This window comes from Microcebus murinus, chromosome 26 (assembly GCF_040939455.1).
Source record: "Microcebus murinus isolate Inina chromosome 26, M.murinus_Inina_mat1.0, whole genome shotgun sequence".
In the NCBI taxonomy this organism is placed as follows: domain Eukaryota; kingdom Metazoa; phylum Chordata; class Mammalia; order Primates; family Cheirogaleidae; genus Microcebus; species Microcebus murinus.
This window is the reverse complement of record NC_134129.1, coordinates 4046321-4061569: the sequence shown is the minus strand read 5'-3', so window position 1 is coordinate 4061569 and position 15249 is coordinate 4046321. Positions and strand designations below refer to the sequence as shown.

General features: G+C 36.5%; 1 protein-coding gene across 13 annotated transcripts in view; it reads left to right on the top strand.

Moving 5' to 3' along the window:
* SLC4A4 (solute carrier family 4 member 4) overlaps window positions 1-15249 on the top strand; it is a 427648-nt gene that overhangs the window by 335510 nt on the left and 76889 nt on the right. For all 13 annotated transcript variants that reach the window (XM_012785922.3, XM_012785920.2, XM_012785923.2 and 10 more), the window contains one exon: window positions 10357-10490. In XM_012785922.3, coding sequence (XP_012641376.1) covers window positions 10357-10490 — 134 coding nt within the window. The remainder of the gene's footprint in view (window positions 1-10356; window positions 10491-15249) is intronic.

Genomic DNA, 15249 nt, shown 5'->3' with positions numbered 1-15249 from the left:
TTAAGCACTGGGGATAAATATAGGTGAGCAAAATAGATTAGAATTCTAATTTTGAATCCCAGTTACAGTGGATGGTGGTGAAAACAGTCTTTTCCAGCGGCCTCAAGAGATAATAGTAGCGGTATGCAGTGGGCTCATTTAGGGGGCGAAGTCGTCTGGCTTCACTTGGTTTTCTAAACACTAGACCAAGGCTAAGCGGAAAAGCATTGCCAGAGCCTGAAATAATCTGGAGTTGTATCACATGCCTTCATAAATGTGGCAGTGGGTTATTCTCAAAAGCACAGACAGCTTAAATGAGTCAACTGAGAACAGTGTCCTTGCTTTTAAAGGCAGGCAGCTCAGAGATGGCTCACATAGGGCCTTTATTGTCAGGCTACAAATAGACATGGGTGCTGGGTAGAAACATGTTGTGAAAACACAGATGAGTCACTGCACGGCTGTTGTCTAAGCAAACTCTTCTGCCAGCTTCTGTTCAGGAGGTCTTGCCTGCTTGAAGACATTTACATTTAAGCATCTATTTTAGAGCTGAAATATATATATCTATACACACATATGTAAACATATATAATTATACATATCTACATATATATCTCATTGGAAACAGATGATCTTAGGAGCCATATAGATCATTTCCCATGAAACTCTGTTCAAAATAAAACAGATGAGGCTATGGTGGCTCCAAGTATAATCAAATTACGATTCCAACATAGATGACTGCATGAATCCCCCAATTTGGCATCCACATTTTGCCCACCAGGCTGCTCTGAGAGGACTCGGGGGCTTACCAGAGTGGGTATCCGTGGATTTCTTGTTACGTGTGGGCGATTAAAATTTAGCTTGGGCTTCAGGGAGCAATTGAACCACTTTACCAAAAGTCGACCTTTCTTTCTCCTAGGATCCAACGCTGACTTGTGATTATTTCCTGTTCTTAGAGCTCAGCAGTGAAGGACTAGAGCATAAGCTCTCTGAAGCCTGGGAATTGTGCAGTATTATTATCCTTTATATAAGTCCCACCATAATGCTCTGGTCTCCTTGCCATATTGTCAAGTAGACAAAGGCTTTTCAGTCTCACCATCCTAAAAATATGTCCCTTTAACACTAAACTCTCTGTAACCACGCATGCCAACTCACTGCATTGTGGAGTCATCCTCGGTACTAGTAGGGGATTGGTTTCAGGACTCCTCCTACCCCTATGGATAGCAAAATCCACAGATGCTCAAGCCCCATATATATTTGTGTATAACCTACACACATTCTGCTTCTGATTATAAATAATCTCTAGATTACTTATAATACATAATACAATGTAAATACTATGTAATACTTGTTATACTGTGTTTCTAATTTGTATTTTTTAATTGTTGTATTGTTATTTTTCATTGTCCCCCCCCCCAATATTTTTGATCTGCAGTTGTTTCAATCTGCAGATGCAGGAGGACTTGCTACAGAGAGCCAATTGCATTTATATTCTTGGTTGCTAAACAAATATGCTGGTCTATTCATTTAGATACTTCTAATTATATTTTTAAAAGTCAATGTCTAAATATAATTCACCAGAATTTATCACTGTTATGGGTTTTTCATTCAAAGAACTGTCAGAATGGAACTTTGATATCAAACTAAATCAGCAAATATTTATGGATTGCTTAGTCTATGGACAAGATACTGCTGTAAGGAATAATTTTTGATACTTTATGGCAAGTCTTGAGTTATTTAAAAATTGTTCTTCTTAGCTTTATGGAATGAAGAAAAAGGTATTTTAATTTAAGTCTACAGTCTTGATTTTGAATGACTAAGCACAGTCTAGAATGAAGACTGAGTGAAGAAAGTAATTTTAATTTTTTTCCAGGAGTAAATATAATCCTATTTTCACAAATCTTTTAGCAAAAGAATACAGTAAGATTTTTAGAATTCTGTGAATTTTGTGGTATTTATGGAGCCTAACATAGCTCATTTTAAGGGAACTTGTCTCATAATAAGGAACATTTATAACTTGCATCTCCAAATTTAAGATTTTATTTTAACATACTGCTGTGCTGAGAATATTTAATCAGTCTGCTTAAGTTGGAAATGTATCATTTCTTATTCACATATGATATTCCTTCATAAGACAGAAACTTATTTTCAAAGCTTACGTGTAACTGATAACAGCAAGATTAAAGTGAATTGATAATTGCTTTATTGAGAACTGTACAATAATTTCAGTTTACCTGAGTGTTGCAGTTTGGCACCAAAATACATTTCCTTCCTGAAGTGGAATTATAAGATGACATATTAATCTACACTAGAAACATATTCTAATTTCAAAAAGTCTGTTGGAATGGCACAATTTGGTTATTTTGGTAGGCAAAAATAAATAAGCCTGTTTAGTGACAAAGTAAGGATTCTGCATTGTTTAGTTGCTGCTAAAGTTTATTGGCTATTGTTTCTTCCAGAAAGGAAATTTAACTTTAAATAATGTGCTTTACTTCATGTACAAGTTCTGAATTAAATCTATTTGATAGAAGTTAAGTAATTTGCATTGGGTTGTTTTTTGTTTTACTTGAAAGACCTTTGTCCATTCTATTTTCTTGATCAGAAAGTGAAAGTGATTTGAGCACGGTTGGGGGGGTCCCAAGTGATGCTAAGTTCTAAATTATTTTGTGTTTGGTTTGAAATTATTTTGAAAATAAGATATAATTATGTATTTTAGAAAATTCTAACAATCCAAAAAAAATTCTGTAGAAAGTAATTTGCCCTTAAGCCCATCACCCAGAAATAATCTTTATTACCATTTTCATAAACATCTTTCCATACATTTTGCCATTCTTGCGTACCCGGAAAATTGATGTATGGAATTTTACATAAATGAGATCATATACATGCTGTTTCATAACACTAGTATTTCCACTTCAATATGAATCTTTAGCATCATTTTAAAGATTACATCTATATATACACATAATGCATGTGCTATAATTTACTTAATTATAGTCCACTAAGATACCCTCTTAGTGGACTTTCAGTTGTTTCCAGTTTTCTCTTTTGTAAACAATACTATAGTGATTAACTACATTTTCATTGTTTGATTACCTCCTTTGGGTAAATTCCTAGCAGAATGATTGCAGGATATACTATTTTATTTGTTGATATTTGTTTCAAATTACTCTCCATAAACATTATACCAGTTTATACTTCTATCAGGAATGGACAAGAATGCCCACTTGCCCATACCCTTACAAAAACAGAATTTTGTCCTATATCCTCATTTTTGTCATTCTGTGGGTTGGAAAATCATGGCTGATTCTTACTCAATTCAAAGTTCTTTGATATTTTTTTTTAGTGAAGGTGAATATCTTATTTTTACTATCTAAACTTCTTTATACTTGTGTCCTTAGTGTATTATTCTTTGAGGGAATCTAGTTTTTTTTCTCATTGACTTGTAAAAACTCTTTATATATAATAAGGATATTTTTTCTTTGTTTGTGAGAAATATAAGAAAATATATTTTTCCTAGAGGTACCATACGTCTTTTAACCTCATTTATGATTTCTTTTGTTGTACAGATTTAAATTTTTATATAGTCAAAATGATCAGTTTTTTATAGTTCCTTATTTTCATGGTATATTTAGAGAAGCTTTCCTTACCCTAAGATTAGAAAAATATTTACTCACATGTTTTAGTTCTTTTATGTTTTCATTTAAATTTTTTATCCATCTGGAATTGATTTTTGTGTAAGCTTATACTGACCTGATGTTTCAGATGATCTAGAAACATACAGCTCTTCAAACAAAAAACCATTATAAACCCTTCCATGTCTTGCCCACCCAGTCTTTTAGACTTGGAGTTGGAGCTCTTTTGGTAAGGTTTTTTGGCTTCTATTTTTCATCAAGCCAGGGAGATAATTTGTCTTTCAAGTCTTTCCTTTTTTTTCCAGTTCCCACTGGGCAGTGTAAACAGAAATCCTGCTTATGACGACAAAGCACTTTAGGCAGAGTAGATGGCAATAAGAATTGGGCAGCTGTGATCTGTCAGGTCAGAAATCACTGATTTATAGCCTGTGGTTGCATGGATGAAATAAAAAATGTATACTCAGTCTTCTTCCCCAGCGTAGATTAATGGTCTATACGACCAATCCTTAATGTTATTTTGAAGAAAAAGGGGAGGTTGCTTGAATGAATGCACCTCAAATTTGGGCCACATGAGACTCACCATTCCCTAGGCTTCATCTTTAGAGATCTTGATTGAATTCTTCAAGATAGAGATAAAGAATCAGCATTTTTTAAAAAAAAAGCAGAAAAAGCTTCCCAGGTAATTCTTATGTCACCCAAATTTGATTTATATACTTGGATCATTTCTCTCCTTACTTTTTTGAATGTGTGGCTTGGCTTATGCCGGTGACCTGTCATCAGACTTGTGCAGGTAATTGAGATCTGACTGACTATTTCCAAGCATTAGGCTGCCTCATTTTTCTTGGCTAAATTTCAAAGTGTTATCTAGAAAAACTTAATTTTATTATTCAACGTTCTGCACAGTTCATATAAATCACCACCAACATGGGCTAAAATTTCTTTATATTGTTGGAAATAAATTTTTTAAAGCCTGAAATGTAACAGTGATATTGATTAATGTGTTATCATTTAACACCACCAAAATATTTCATTTTCTATGTTGTACTGGTTTGCAAATTGTCAAAAAATAGAAAATCTTTTGTTTTCTTGTGAAGTTGGGCCACTTTTCTTCTTAGCCATTTTTACCCCTCTATTATTGTCACTTAGCTTCCCTAAACAGCATTACAATTATTAATCCAAATAACAAACTCTTTAATTAAAAGGAAATGAAATAACAAAAGTCATTCTTTAGTGTGATATAAAGATACCAAATTACAACAAAGTCAACGTTGACAGCATCTTGAATTAATTTTCATCTTGAATGTGATTGCTTTGTATTAGCCACGGCAGGAAACGGTGGCCCTGGCAGCCCTTGTCCCAAGTAGCTCAGATATAAAATACTAGTATTACAAATCATGGCTGGATTTTAATTTCTTTGGAATCTTGCTCCTATGGTCTGATTTCTTTTATGCTTTATTTTATTTTTCTGGGACCTTTCCTAATTTTCTTGGCTGTTTTAGAAAACAGAGACCAGGTCTCATTTGTTTATTTTTGTTGTTGCTATCATTGCTTTTGGGGTCTTCTTTATAAATTCTTTGGCTAGGCCAATGTCTGTAAGATTTTTTCCAACACTTTCTTCTAGAATTCGTATAGTTTCGTGCCTTAGGTTGATTTTTGTGAGGGGTGAGAGGTGCCGGATCCTGTTTCTGTCTTCTACATGTGACTATCCAATTTTCCCAGCACCATTTACTGAATAGGGGTTCTTTCCCCCAGTGTATGTTTTTGTTTGCTTTGTTAAAAATCAGATGGGGTTATGAGATTGGCTTTATATCTGGGTTCTCAGTCCTATTCCATTGGTCAATGTCTGAGTTCTTGTGCCAGTGCCATGATGTTTTGATTACTATAGCTTTGTAGCATAGCTTGAAGTCTGGTAAACTGATGCCTCCCACTTTGTTCTTTTTGTTTAAGGTTGCTTTAGCTACATGGGGTCTTCTTCGGTTCTATATGGAGTGTAGAATTATTTTTTCTAGATCTGCAAAAAATGATGTTGGTATTTTAACAGGGATTGCATTGAATCTGTAGATCACTTTGGGTAGTATAGACATTTTAACAATGTTGATTCTGCCAATCCATGAGCATGGTACTGTTTTCCACCTGTTTATGTCTCTTCCATTTCCTTCCTCAATGTTTCATAGTTCTACCTGTAGAGATCTTTCACCTCCTTAGTTAAATATATTCCTAGGTGTTTTATTTTCTTTGTGGCTATTGGAAAGGTATTGAGTCTTTAATTTGGTTTTCAGCTTGACTGTTGTTGGCATATATGAATGCTACTGATTTGTGTACATTGATTTTTATACCCTGAGACTTTGCTGAATTTATTTATCAATTCCAGTAGGGAGGATGGGAGGGGTAAATTCATACCTAATGGGCGTGATACATGCTATCTGGGGGTTGGGCACACTTGTAGCTCTGACTGGGGCTGTACAAAGGCAATTTATGTAACCAAAGTGTTTGTGCCCCCGTGATATTCTGAAATAAATAAATAAATAAATAAAATGGGGACCATCTTTGGTTTGATTTTATATGCTAATTCAAGCAGAAAAATATTCACAAATTATTTTAGACATGGATTTTGACTTTATTGGTATAAAGTAAAACAAAGTATTTTGCTTATTATTGTTGATTCAATGTGTGTAGTGATACAAGGAATGAAGAGAAGCAACTCACAATGGTCATGGGGTTTCCCCCAGAGGTTTCTGTTGATTTAGAATTTGCTCCAGGAAATACTGCAAATCTAAAGAGACTTTTTCCTCCGAGGACTAATTTTAATCTTTTCTTTTTGTGTCAATCCTTTTGACTGTCTCTCCCACTCCTTCCTCTCTTGAAGGGAAAGGGAGATAACAGAGACAGGCTGGGAAGGAGAAGGTGAGAAGCCACCAAGCAAGGGACACCTTAGGTTGTGTCTCTGCTTCATGCGAGGCTAACCCCTTAGCTCTTTGTATATGATTGGTTCATTTAATTCAAGTAATTATCCTATGAAGTAGCTAGTGAGTTTATGGAAGAGACAATTAGGATTTAGGAAAGCTACCCAAGTGGTAACTGGTAGAGCTGAGATTTAAACTCAGATGTCCCTGACTCCAAGACATGCTCTTTGTGTTGGGCCACCAGGAGATCTGAGAGGTTGAGTCCGGCCTCCTCATCTTGTATTTAAATAAGTACATTAAGTGTATGGTTACCACATATCAAAAAGATTTTCTCAATCACAAACTATGCTAAGCATTTTATGTACAATATCTGACCTAATAAGCATGCCATACCTCAGAGCTCAGCTGTCTACTCTCCTGAATTGTTAGGGGTTTGTTCCTCTGAGAAATGGAGTACAGAAGTGTCTTTGCGAGTTATGGCTTTTAAAAATACACACGTCCACACGTTGTTTTCCTTTTTATATCAGTGAACGCTAATATAATAAATCAGAAAAGAGGTTTCTGATAGTTCACCTTATAAATTGCTTTCAACTCCAGTTACAGTTAAACTAGAGTTATTCATCTCAAGAGATTACTTTGAAAAGTTCTGTATCGTGAAGGCGAACATGTCAAAATAGTTCTTTTCTCAGAAACGCTGGAAGCATCTCTACGTTTAAGCAAGTTTCCAGTGCAGTGTGTATAATAAATCACCTGTCTCTGTTTCAAAATTGTCAGCAGCAGAATGGAAACTGCAGTACTTACCAAAGGATCAAGTGCTGAAATAAAAACAATCTGCCTTTTAACAGTCATGCTTTTTTCACATACATCACAGTCGCTTTCTGGAAGAAACTGTTCGGTATATTTACTGAATGAGCAGCAATGGCCATTGACCTTTGATACATGGAACCTGGGGTGTCATTGGACCGTTTCTTCTTGGTCCCTTTAGCATTTGCTACATGCTTGCAGAGCGCACGGAGGTATGGCAGATAGCATGGCGGGAGAAGGAGAAACACGATGAACTTGGAAGACCCTGTTCTTGCCCTCGCAGAGATGAATAGCTGTGTCAGATCAAGTGAAGAATGCTAAATCTCCTGTTCCTCCTCTTTCCCTTTCTGTTCTCCCTCGCAGCCAGTCAGTGCTGTGTTCTGTCCACAGCAGTGATGAGAAATAGGGCCTTCCTCTGTGCTTGATAAAGAATGATGGGGTGTGTCTTTGCCCACCACACGTACCCAGTGTGTAGCTTGTCCTGCCACATGGAGCATTCAAAACCCTGCCTTTCATGTTGCACATACACTACTGGAAGTCATACAAAAAGAAAGATAAATTATAAAGACATAGAAAGCCCACTCTGAATATGCTTGGGGAGTGAAAAACTGAATGTCTAAGAAAATCTCAGCCCAAGGTACACCTTTATCCTTTTCAAGGGTGAGGTGTGGCTGGGAAGGAACATATGCCAGAGACTTGCTGTGCCACATTGCTGCGAATTTGTTCATATCATTTAATCCTCCTGAATCTCAATGTCTAAATGTGTAAGAGATCAAGCAAAATACTACGTATTGGGCACTGGGGAATCCCTTTCCGTCTTCTCTGCATAAATGCGTCTTGGTTCTGCTATCCTTGCTTGTTACTCTGATTTCTGTCCCTATGAGGAAGAATGAGTTGGATGTTCTATATATGGAATAGCTGTAATCGGAGGGCGCCCTTCAGCCGCGCACTAGAGTGACATCCGTGGAAGTGGGGTTCCTTACAAGATCCTCTTGCCAGACCTCACACCTAGACTGTTCCACGGACAGTTGTTGTTTTAGATCATTTGAGAGTCTGTTTACTTGCATGAGAGAAAGCTCAGTCTTACTACTTAATTGTCAACCTTGTTTTTTGGCCATCCCCACTCCAACCCCAAGTGCTGCTCTAAAGAATTTTTAACTGCTTTCTGAATTGAACTGTTCCCTTTAGAGAGGAAGATGTCCGATTGCTAATGTCATTCTAAGGAGCATGTTGCTGGCTCTGGAGTAGTGTAGAAAATATGTTGAGTAACCATTGCAATAGGGATGACTTTTGAGTAGAACTTAGTGTGTTTTTAAGCTTTGAATGTGGATTCTAAAATAAAATTTCTTCATCATTTTGTGCATGTTGTATTTTCTCTAAAAATAATTTGTGAATGAAAGGTCGCTGGAGAACTGTGGGAGAGTGGAAAGAGGTGGTTTAGTGAGGCCGACAGGTGGCTGGTTAGCTAGGGATTTGGGAACACGAGTTGATGGAGGAGCACTTTAGAGTTTTCAGAAATCCTCTCTGCTCCCGTCGGGGGGCGGTTTAGATTAAAAGGCTTGTTTCATGTAACATAAATCATACTTGTAAGAACAGGAAATTCATTGTTTAATTGTAAAGGCAAATTTTTTTCCTATGCCATTTTATTTTAGTATACACATAAAGTTACAGAGATCATATAATTTTGCTCCACTCTTTAATTTATTGCTGAATATATTATTGTGTCCTTTAAAGCTATAGAATTTCTTTATTCATTTGAAATTTTATTTTGTTTTATTTTATTTTTTTAGAGACAGGATCTTGCTCTGTCACCAAGGCTGGAGTGCAATGTCATGATCATAGATTACTGTAGCCTCAAACTCCTGGGCCACCACACTCAACTAATTTTTTTTTTTTAATTATTTTGTTGAGATGGGGTCTCCCTGTGTTGTTCAGGCTGGTCTCAAACTCTTGGCCTCAAGCAATCCTCCTGCCCTGGCCTCCCAAACTGCTGAGATTACAGGCATGAGCCACTGTACCTGGCCTTTGAAAATGTTTTATTTTTCAAGGTTTAATGTTCAGATTTATAGCTTTATGTATGAATAAAATGTCTTTGTTATCTTTTCACATTTAAAAATCATCCCTTGATAAAATATTATTGTAGGTTTACGAAAAGACCTTCCTACAAATATATCTGTGCTTTTCTAACTAAAGTTTGAAATAGTGACCAATATAGGAAACAGGCTAGTTTGTTGTAACTGAAAGCATCAGTCCTGAATGATGCAATTAAGAAAGGATAATTTTATAAGTCAGTGATGCTTGATGACATGTGTTACTTTTCTTGTTATGTTGAAAGGAAAATAATGAGTCGATTTCCAGAGATATAACTAAAAGCAAGTATGGCCACAGAAGCCTAGCTGTTCATATCCCTGCACATTTATTTTCTTTAGATACAGTTAATTGAAGCTCTTATATAAGTTTATATTGGACAATGAATATATAATAGGAATATTTTTTAAAGAAATTAATGTCTCAGAAATTGCAGAATGGAGAGCAAATCACTTTTTTGGCCCCCTTTGCTCTCTACATTGAAAGAATTTCTCTAGAAAAAATAGATTTTGTGCATAAGTTAAAGCCACTTGTACGCACCTAGTATGTAGGGTGAAATCAGCCTAAAACAAACACTGACGGTAACCACAAAGAAAAATGCCACCAAAAGTACCCATTTGGTGGGACTATAGAATATGATTTTATGGATAGAAGTGACAATAGTTTTAGTGAGGATCAGAGCCACCTTTTGCCTTCTATATACCAGTCATTGTAGTCATTATAGTCTTTGAAACAATCCAACCCTTGGAGTAGGGAAAAAAGGATTAAATTCTATGTAAAGTGAAATAAATGGTGATGATATTCATATTCAGAGTCTTGTTCTTCATTCTTGATATGTTTTCTAAGACCCTCACATGGCATATTTGTATGGATTAATTTCCCTAATGACATCACAGATGGGAAGAAAAAAAGCTGTGTTTGATTTATCACCTGTATTTTCTCACTTTTAGGGCGTGTTGGAGAGTTTTTTGGGCACTGCTGTCTCGGGAGCCATCTTTTGCCTTTTTGCTGGTCAACCACTCACTATCTTGAGCAGCACTGGACCTGTCCTGGTTTTTGAGAGGCTTCTATTTAATTTCAGCAAGTACGTATGCACACGTTTCATTATAAATGAGAATTGTTCGACTGTAGAACATTCACAGTCTAGGCAGGTCGTGGAATAGTAATTAGGTAGCTCCACGCATCAGGTGACTGGAATGTTAAGATTTGGAAGTTGGAAGGGCCTTGGGGATTAAGTGGTCTAACACGCATTCTACTTCTGATTCAGCGGAGGCCCGCGGGTTGTATGTTCTGCTTGCCCCTGCCCAGTTATGGATGGCAACATCCGGGCTCCTTTGCTCTCTGGCTTCCTGCTGAGTTTGGCTAATGGGCTGCCGCTGCGGGACAGGCGGAGAGAGAGTGGTCTGAGTGTGTCTGCCTCTCCCTCCTCGCTGTCTCTGCCGTGGCACAGCAGTCTGGACTGCAGGCCCTGTCGGGCGGCCCCTGTCCCATGGCCCAGCCCCCGCCAGGCTCTGGTCACCGTTTCTCCCTTGGCCTTTTCATGCCTGGGCTTAGCAATGGCTTCCTGTCCTTGCTGGGCCCCGAGCGCCTCTTCATTCTTTGTTACTCACGCTTCCGTGAATAGCCCCTTTATTGAAGTTTTCCTCAGAATCTTGTTTGAGGTTGAGAATGCTTTCTGTTTCCTGTCAGGGTCCTTCCTGATGTGCTAGAGAAATTAAATGACTTGTGTAAGGTCACACGGTTCATTAGTGGAAAAGACTGGATGCCTGTTACTCAGTCTACGCCTCCTACCCCAGTTCTGGTGCTCTTAACTAAGACAGCTTTCAGACTCAGCTGAGTAATCACTAACACTTACTGAGTGCTGATCACGTGCCACGAGTTATCCTAAGCACTTTACGTGTACGGACTCATTTGATTCTTACAGTGATCCTAGGAGGTAGGGACCACATCCTGTTTTACAAACGAGAAAACAGGTACAGCACGGAATAAGTAAATGGCTGAGTGTTACATCAGCAGTCATTGGTAAGGCTGTGATTTGAATTCCTGCTTTCTGACTGCAGAGCCCAAGTCCCTTAAGGAATCACTAGACATTGCTAATGAGCATGACAGTTACGATATTCATATCTTCTTTTAGAAATTGATGGGTCATTTTAAGAAGGGGAAAATTGAGGTAAGTGAATTATCCAAGTGGCCACATTAGTACGCAAATAGATTGAAAATTCAGTTGAGTATTCTGGCCTCTTTGTAATGCCCTTGATACCTCTAAGAGAGAATGGCTTTTACTGGCAGAACTCAATCCTTAGGTAGATTGCAGAATTTCATATGGCTTACTAATACTCCTTGTTGGAATTTCCATATTCTTACATTATTATACATTTTTAGGATTTTAATTTTAGAGATGTCACTACATAGTATCTCATGAACTTAAGGACTCATATATACCCTTTCAAACTCTCCATGTTATCAAAAATGATCATAAACTAGAGGAGGGAATTAGAATTTAAAACCAATTTTTTAAAAAGTGGGTTGAGAACATCAGCAAGAGTCTTCTAAGAATGTTAAGTTCCAAATTTTAAACAATGTTATGAGTTTTCTGCAGATCCTCATTACAAATCCCTCCTCCATCATAATTCTCAAAAGAACTTTGGAAAGAATTTTATTCATGTCAGTTTATAGAAAGAGTCAAACAGCTTTTATATGTTTAAGAAAACATCGTGTGAGACAAGAAAGCCGTTATGGAAAGATTAAACAAGAATGTACTATAAACAGGAACAAACATGCACAACCTTTGCAGAAAGATTTATTGGATGAAATATGATCAGAACCCTAATCTACAGAAAATGTTTGCATCTCAGTTTGCTTTAAATAATTGTGGGGCAGAAATGATTTATTTTCACTGAACAAGTTCTTCTCTCACTTTCCCTTTTGTTTTAACATAATTGGTAGCATAACGTAGCTCCAGTGGATTTATTTGAAAACAGTTATAAAGCAACAAGAAACATTTGAAAAACCATGCTTTAAATTTTACATCACTGAGTATTATGTGCCAAACATTATTTTATTCACAATGTTACATCATTTGCTTGTGTTACAGCAGCAGTGATATTTTGTCTAGATACAGAATATTTGTATAGATCATTGTTTCCTAAAGTGTGTTTCATCTACTATTAGTTTCATTAGATGTCCCATGAAAAAAAAATCTGTGATCCCAATAAATCTGGAAAGTACCTATATGATTTCCCTCTCTTGGTAATTCACTTTATACTTTAGCATACTAAGGGCTCTGAGCTGTCCTTCAGTTAAGAAATTATTTTATTTTGTCTTGCTCAGATTTCCTCCAATATATTTTAACATTTTTGGAAAATTAGGTAAATCTTTTTTTTGTAGGTTCAATGGACTCAAACAGTAACTCCACATAATCCATAGATTTATGTGTGAGGTTTTAATATTTGCCTTGTAAAAGGGAGGATCATAAAGGAATATGAATTATATGCTGTCACCTCTTAAGATTAGTAATAGAATGAAGAAACTAGCTCATGATTTTCCAAAAGACACTTGTAGTTTATTACCTAAATTTTGCAATCTCTTTTGCATTATTTTTATACTTTGTATCCCCAAAATAGAGAATTAGGCCCCTTTTTTTTCCTTGAATAAGGAATCTCAAAGAAGTTTTAGCAATGTGCTCCAAGCCATATAAAAACTTCACAATTAAAGTTGGATTTTGGCTTCTATTATTATCATTTGGTCACTCAGTAATTTCTTTCCTATATTCTTTGAACTATTTAGACCTTCAAATTATTATTTTCTTCCATTATATTGCTGGATTTATTCCTTTAGTTTAGGGAGTTTGTATGTATATTTGTCAGTGGCTGCACATTAATTTCTGTAGCATGTTTCAGATGTGACTCTGCAGTCTCTCTGTATCCTTGGTTTTATGCTACTGAGAAGCTATAACTCAAAATATCTAGGAATACTGAATGCTAGCATAAAGATGTAAATCTGTTTTCTCCTAATTGACCATAATTTCTTCTTCGGTCTCTAATATCATTTCCTGTTGCTTTTTATAACTTAATTGCTATTTAAACTTGGCACCAAGGGGACTTTTTGGATGTAATAGTACTATTTTATTATAGTCATTACTGATGATCAACTTGTTTAAGTTTCACATCTTTTATTCCTCTTTCTTCTCGATTCTCTAAACATACCACTTTCCTAATGAAGTGCCATAGGTTTTATTGACTTTACTTGAGTCATTCTTATTGAACTCTCTAGTATTTAACTCTTTTAGAGCAGCTAATTTGGTATATTGTTTAGGTTCTAAGATTTAAGTTTATACATGTAGTTTTTCCTTTGTACCCAAACTGATGGTGTTTCTAACCCTTAGCTAGTTAATGGATTTGTTACTCAGCCTATCTTGTAAACATCAATTCTCTAAACAACTACTAGCATTCTTAGAACAAATCAAGATTGCCCTAACTTTCAGCTTCCTAGAGAAACCAAGCTAGGTAATTGTTGAGAACTTTTATTTTAAGAAAAAAGTGTGTTGGCTCAGAAGTAGTAAAACTATGTTGCTGAGCTCTTATTGTGACATTGACTCATTGTTTGATAAATGTAAATTATCCCAAATTAGAATTCAGTTTTTTTCTATAGTATACTTATCTCTTGAAGACATGCATAAGATTAAACAATAGGATCCCATGCTTAAGGAGAACTGGAAGGGAATACCTAAGCTGTCTTCAGAAAGATTCCAGAAAAGCTGTAGACAATTACTTTCTACCCCAGTGTTAATAATGTCCTGCTTTGGAAATGTATCCCAGTTTGTGTGATTTGATGAGAAGAGGGAAACAAAGGACAATAACTTTGTTTTGCCTACCCTATCTTGAGCTAAATACAAATTGGATAGGGGAACCAGAATATAATTTTTAAAAGGACCATTCAAGAATCAAGAGATTTGGTTTCTGGCCCAGCTCTGCTGTTAAAACTTGACCTTGGATAAGTGACTTCCATTGGTCTTAGTGTCCTCATCTATAAAATGAGGCATATTTGACAAATTGGTATGTGATTAGTGTTCTCCAGGGAAACAGAACCAGTAAGTGGTGTGTGTGTGTGTGCACACGTGTGTGTGTGTGTGTGTGTGTGTGTGTGTGTGTGTGTGTGTGTAATTGGCTCATGCAATTATAGAGGCTGGCAAGTCCAAAATCCACAGAGCAAGCTTCCCGACTGGAGACCCAGGAGAGCCAGTGAACCAGTCTGAGTCCAAAGACCATCTGTTATAGAATCAGGAAGAGCTGATGTTGCAGAAGTTCAAAGGCAGTGTGCTGGAAAATTATCTCTTGCCCAGGGGAAGGCCAATCTATTTTGTTCTATTCAGGCTTTCAGCTGATTGGATGAGACCCACCCATGTTATTGAGGGTGACCTGCTGTATTCAAAGCCTCCCAACTTAAATGTTAGTCCTTCCAAAAATATGTTTAAAGGAACACCTAGAATAATGTTTGATCAAATATCTGGTCACCTTGTAGTCCAGTCAAGTTGACACAAAATTAACCATCGCAGTACCTAAGTGACTTTTAATTCCCATATGCTATAATTTTCAGCTATCACAGGACCAGTTGTGTCCTGGTGACATGTAATAGTTCATGAGCCAAAGTCTTATGGTCCATAAGCCAAAGACAGTGCCTGTCTTAGTCAAGTCTTCAGCTACAGGAATGCATTCATTCATTCATTCATTCATCTAGTAAGAAAATTTGAATTTTATTCTAAGGGCAGTGGGAAGCTTACTGAAATGTAAGGTATATGATAAATGCTGGGTATCTGATTTACATTTTAAAATACTGTTTTGGCT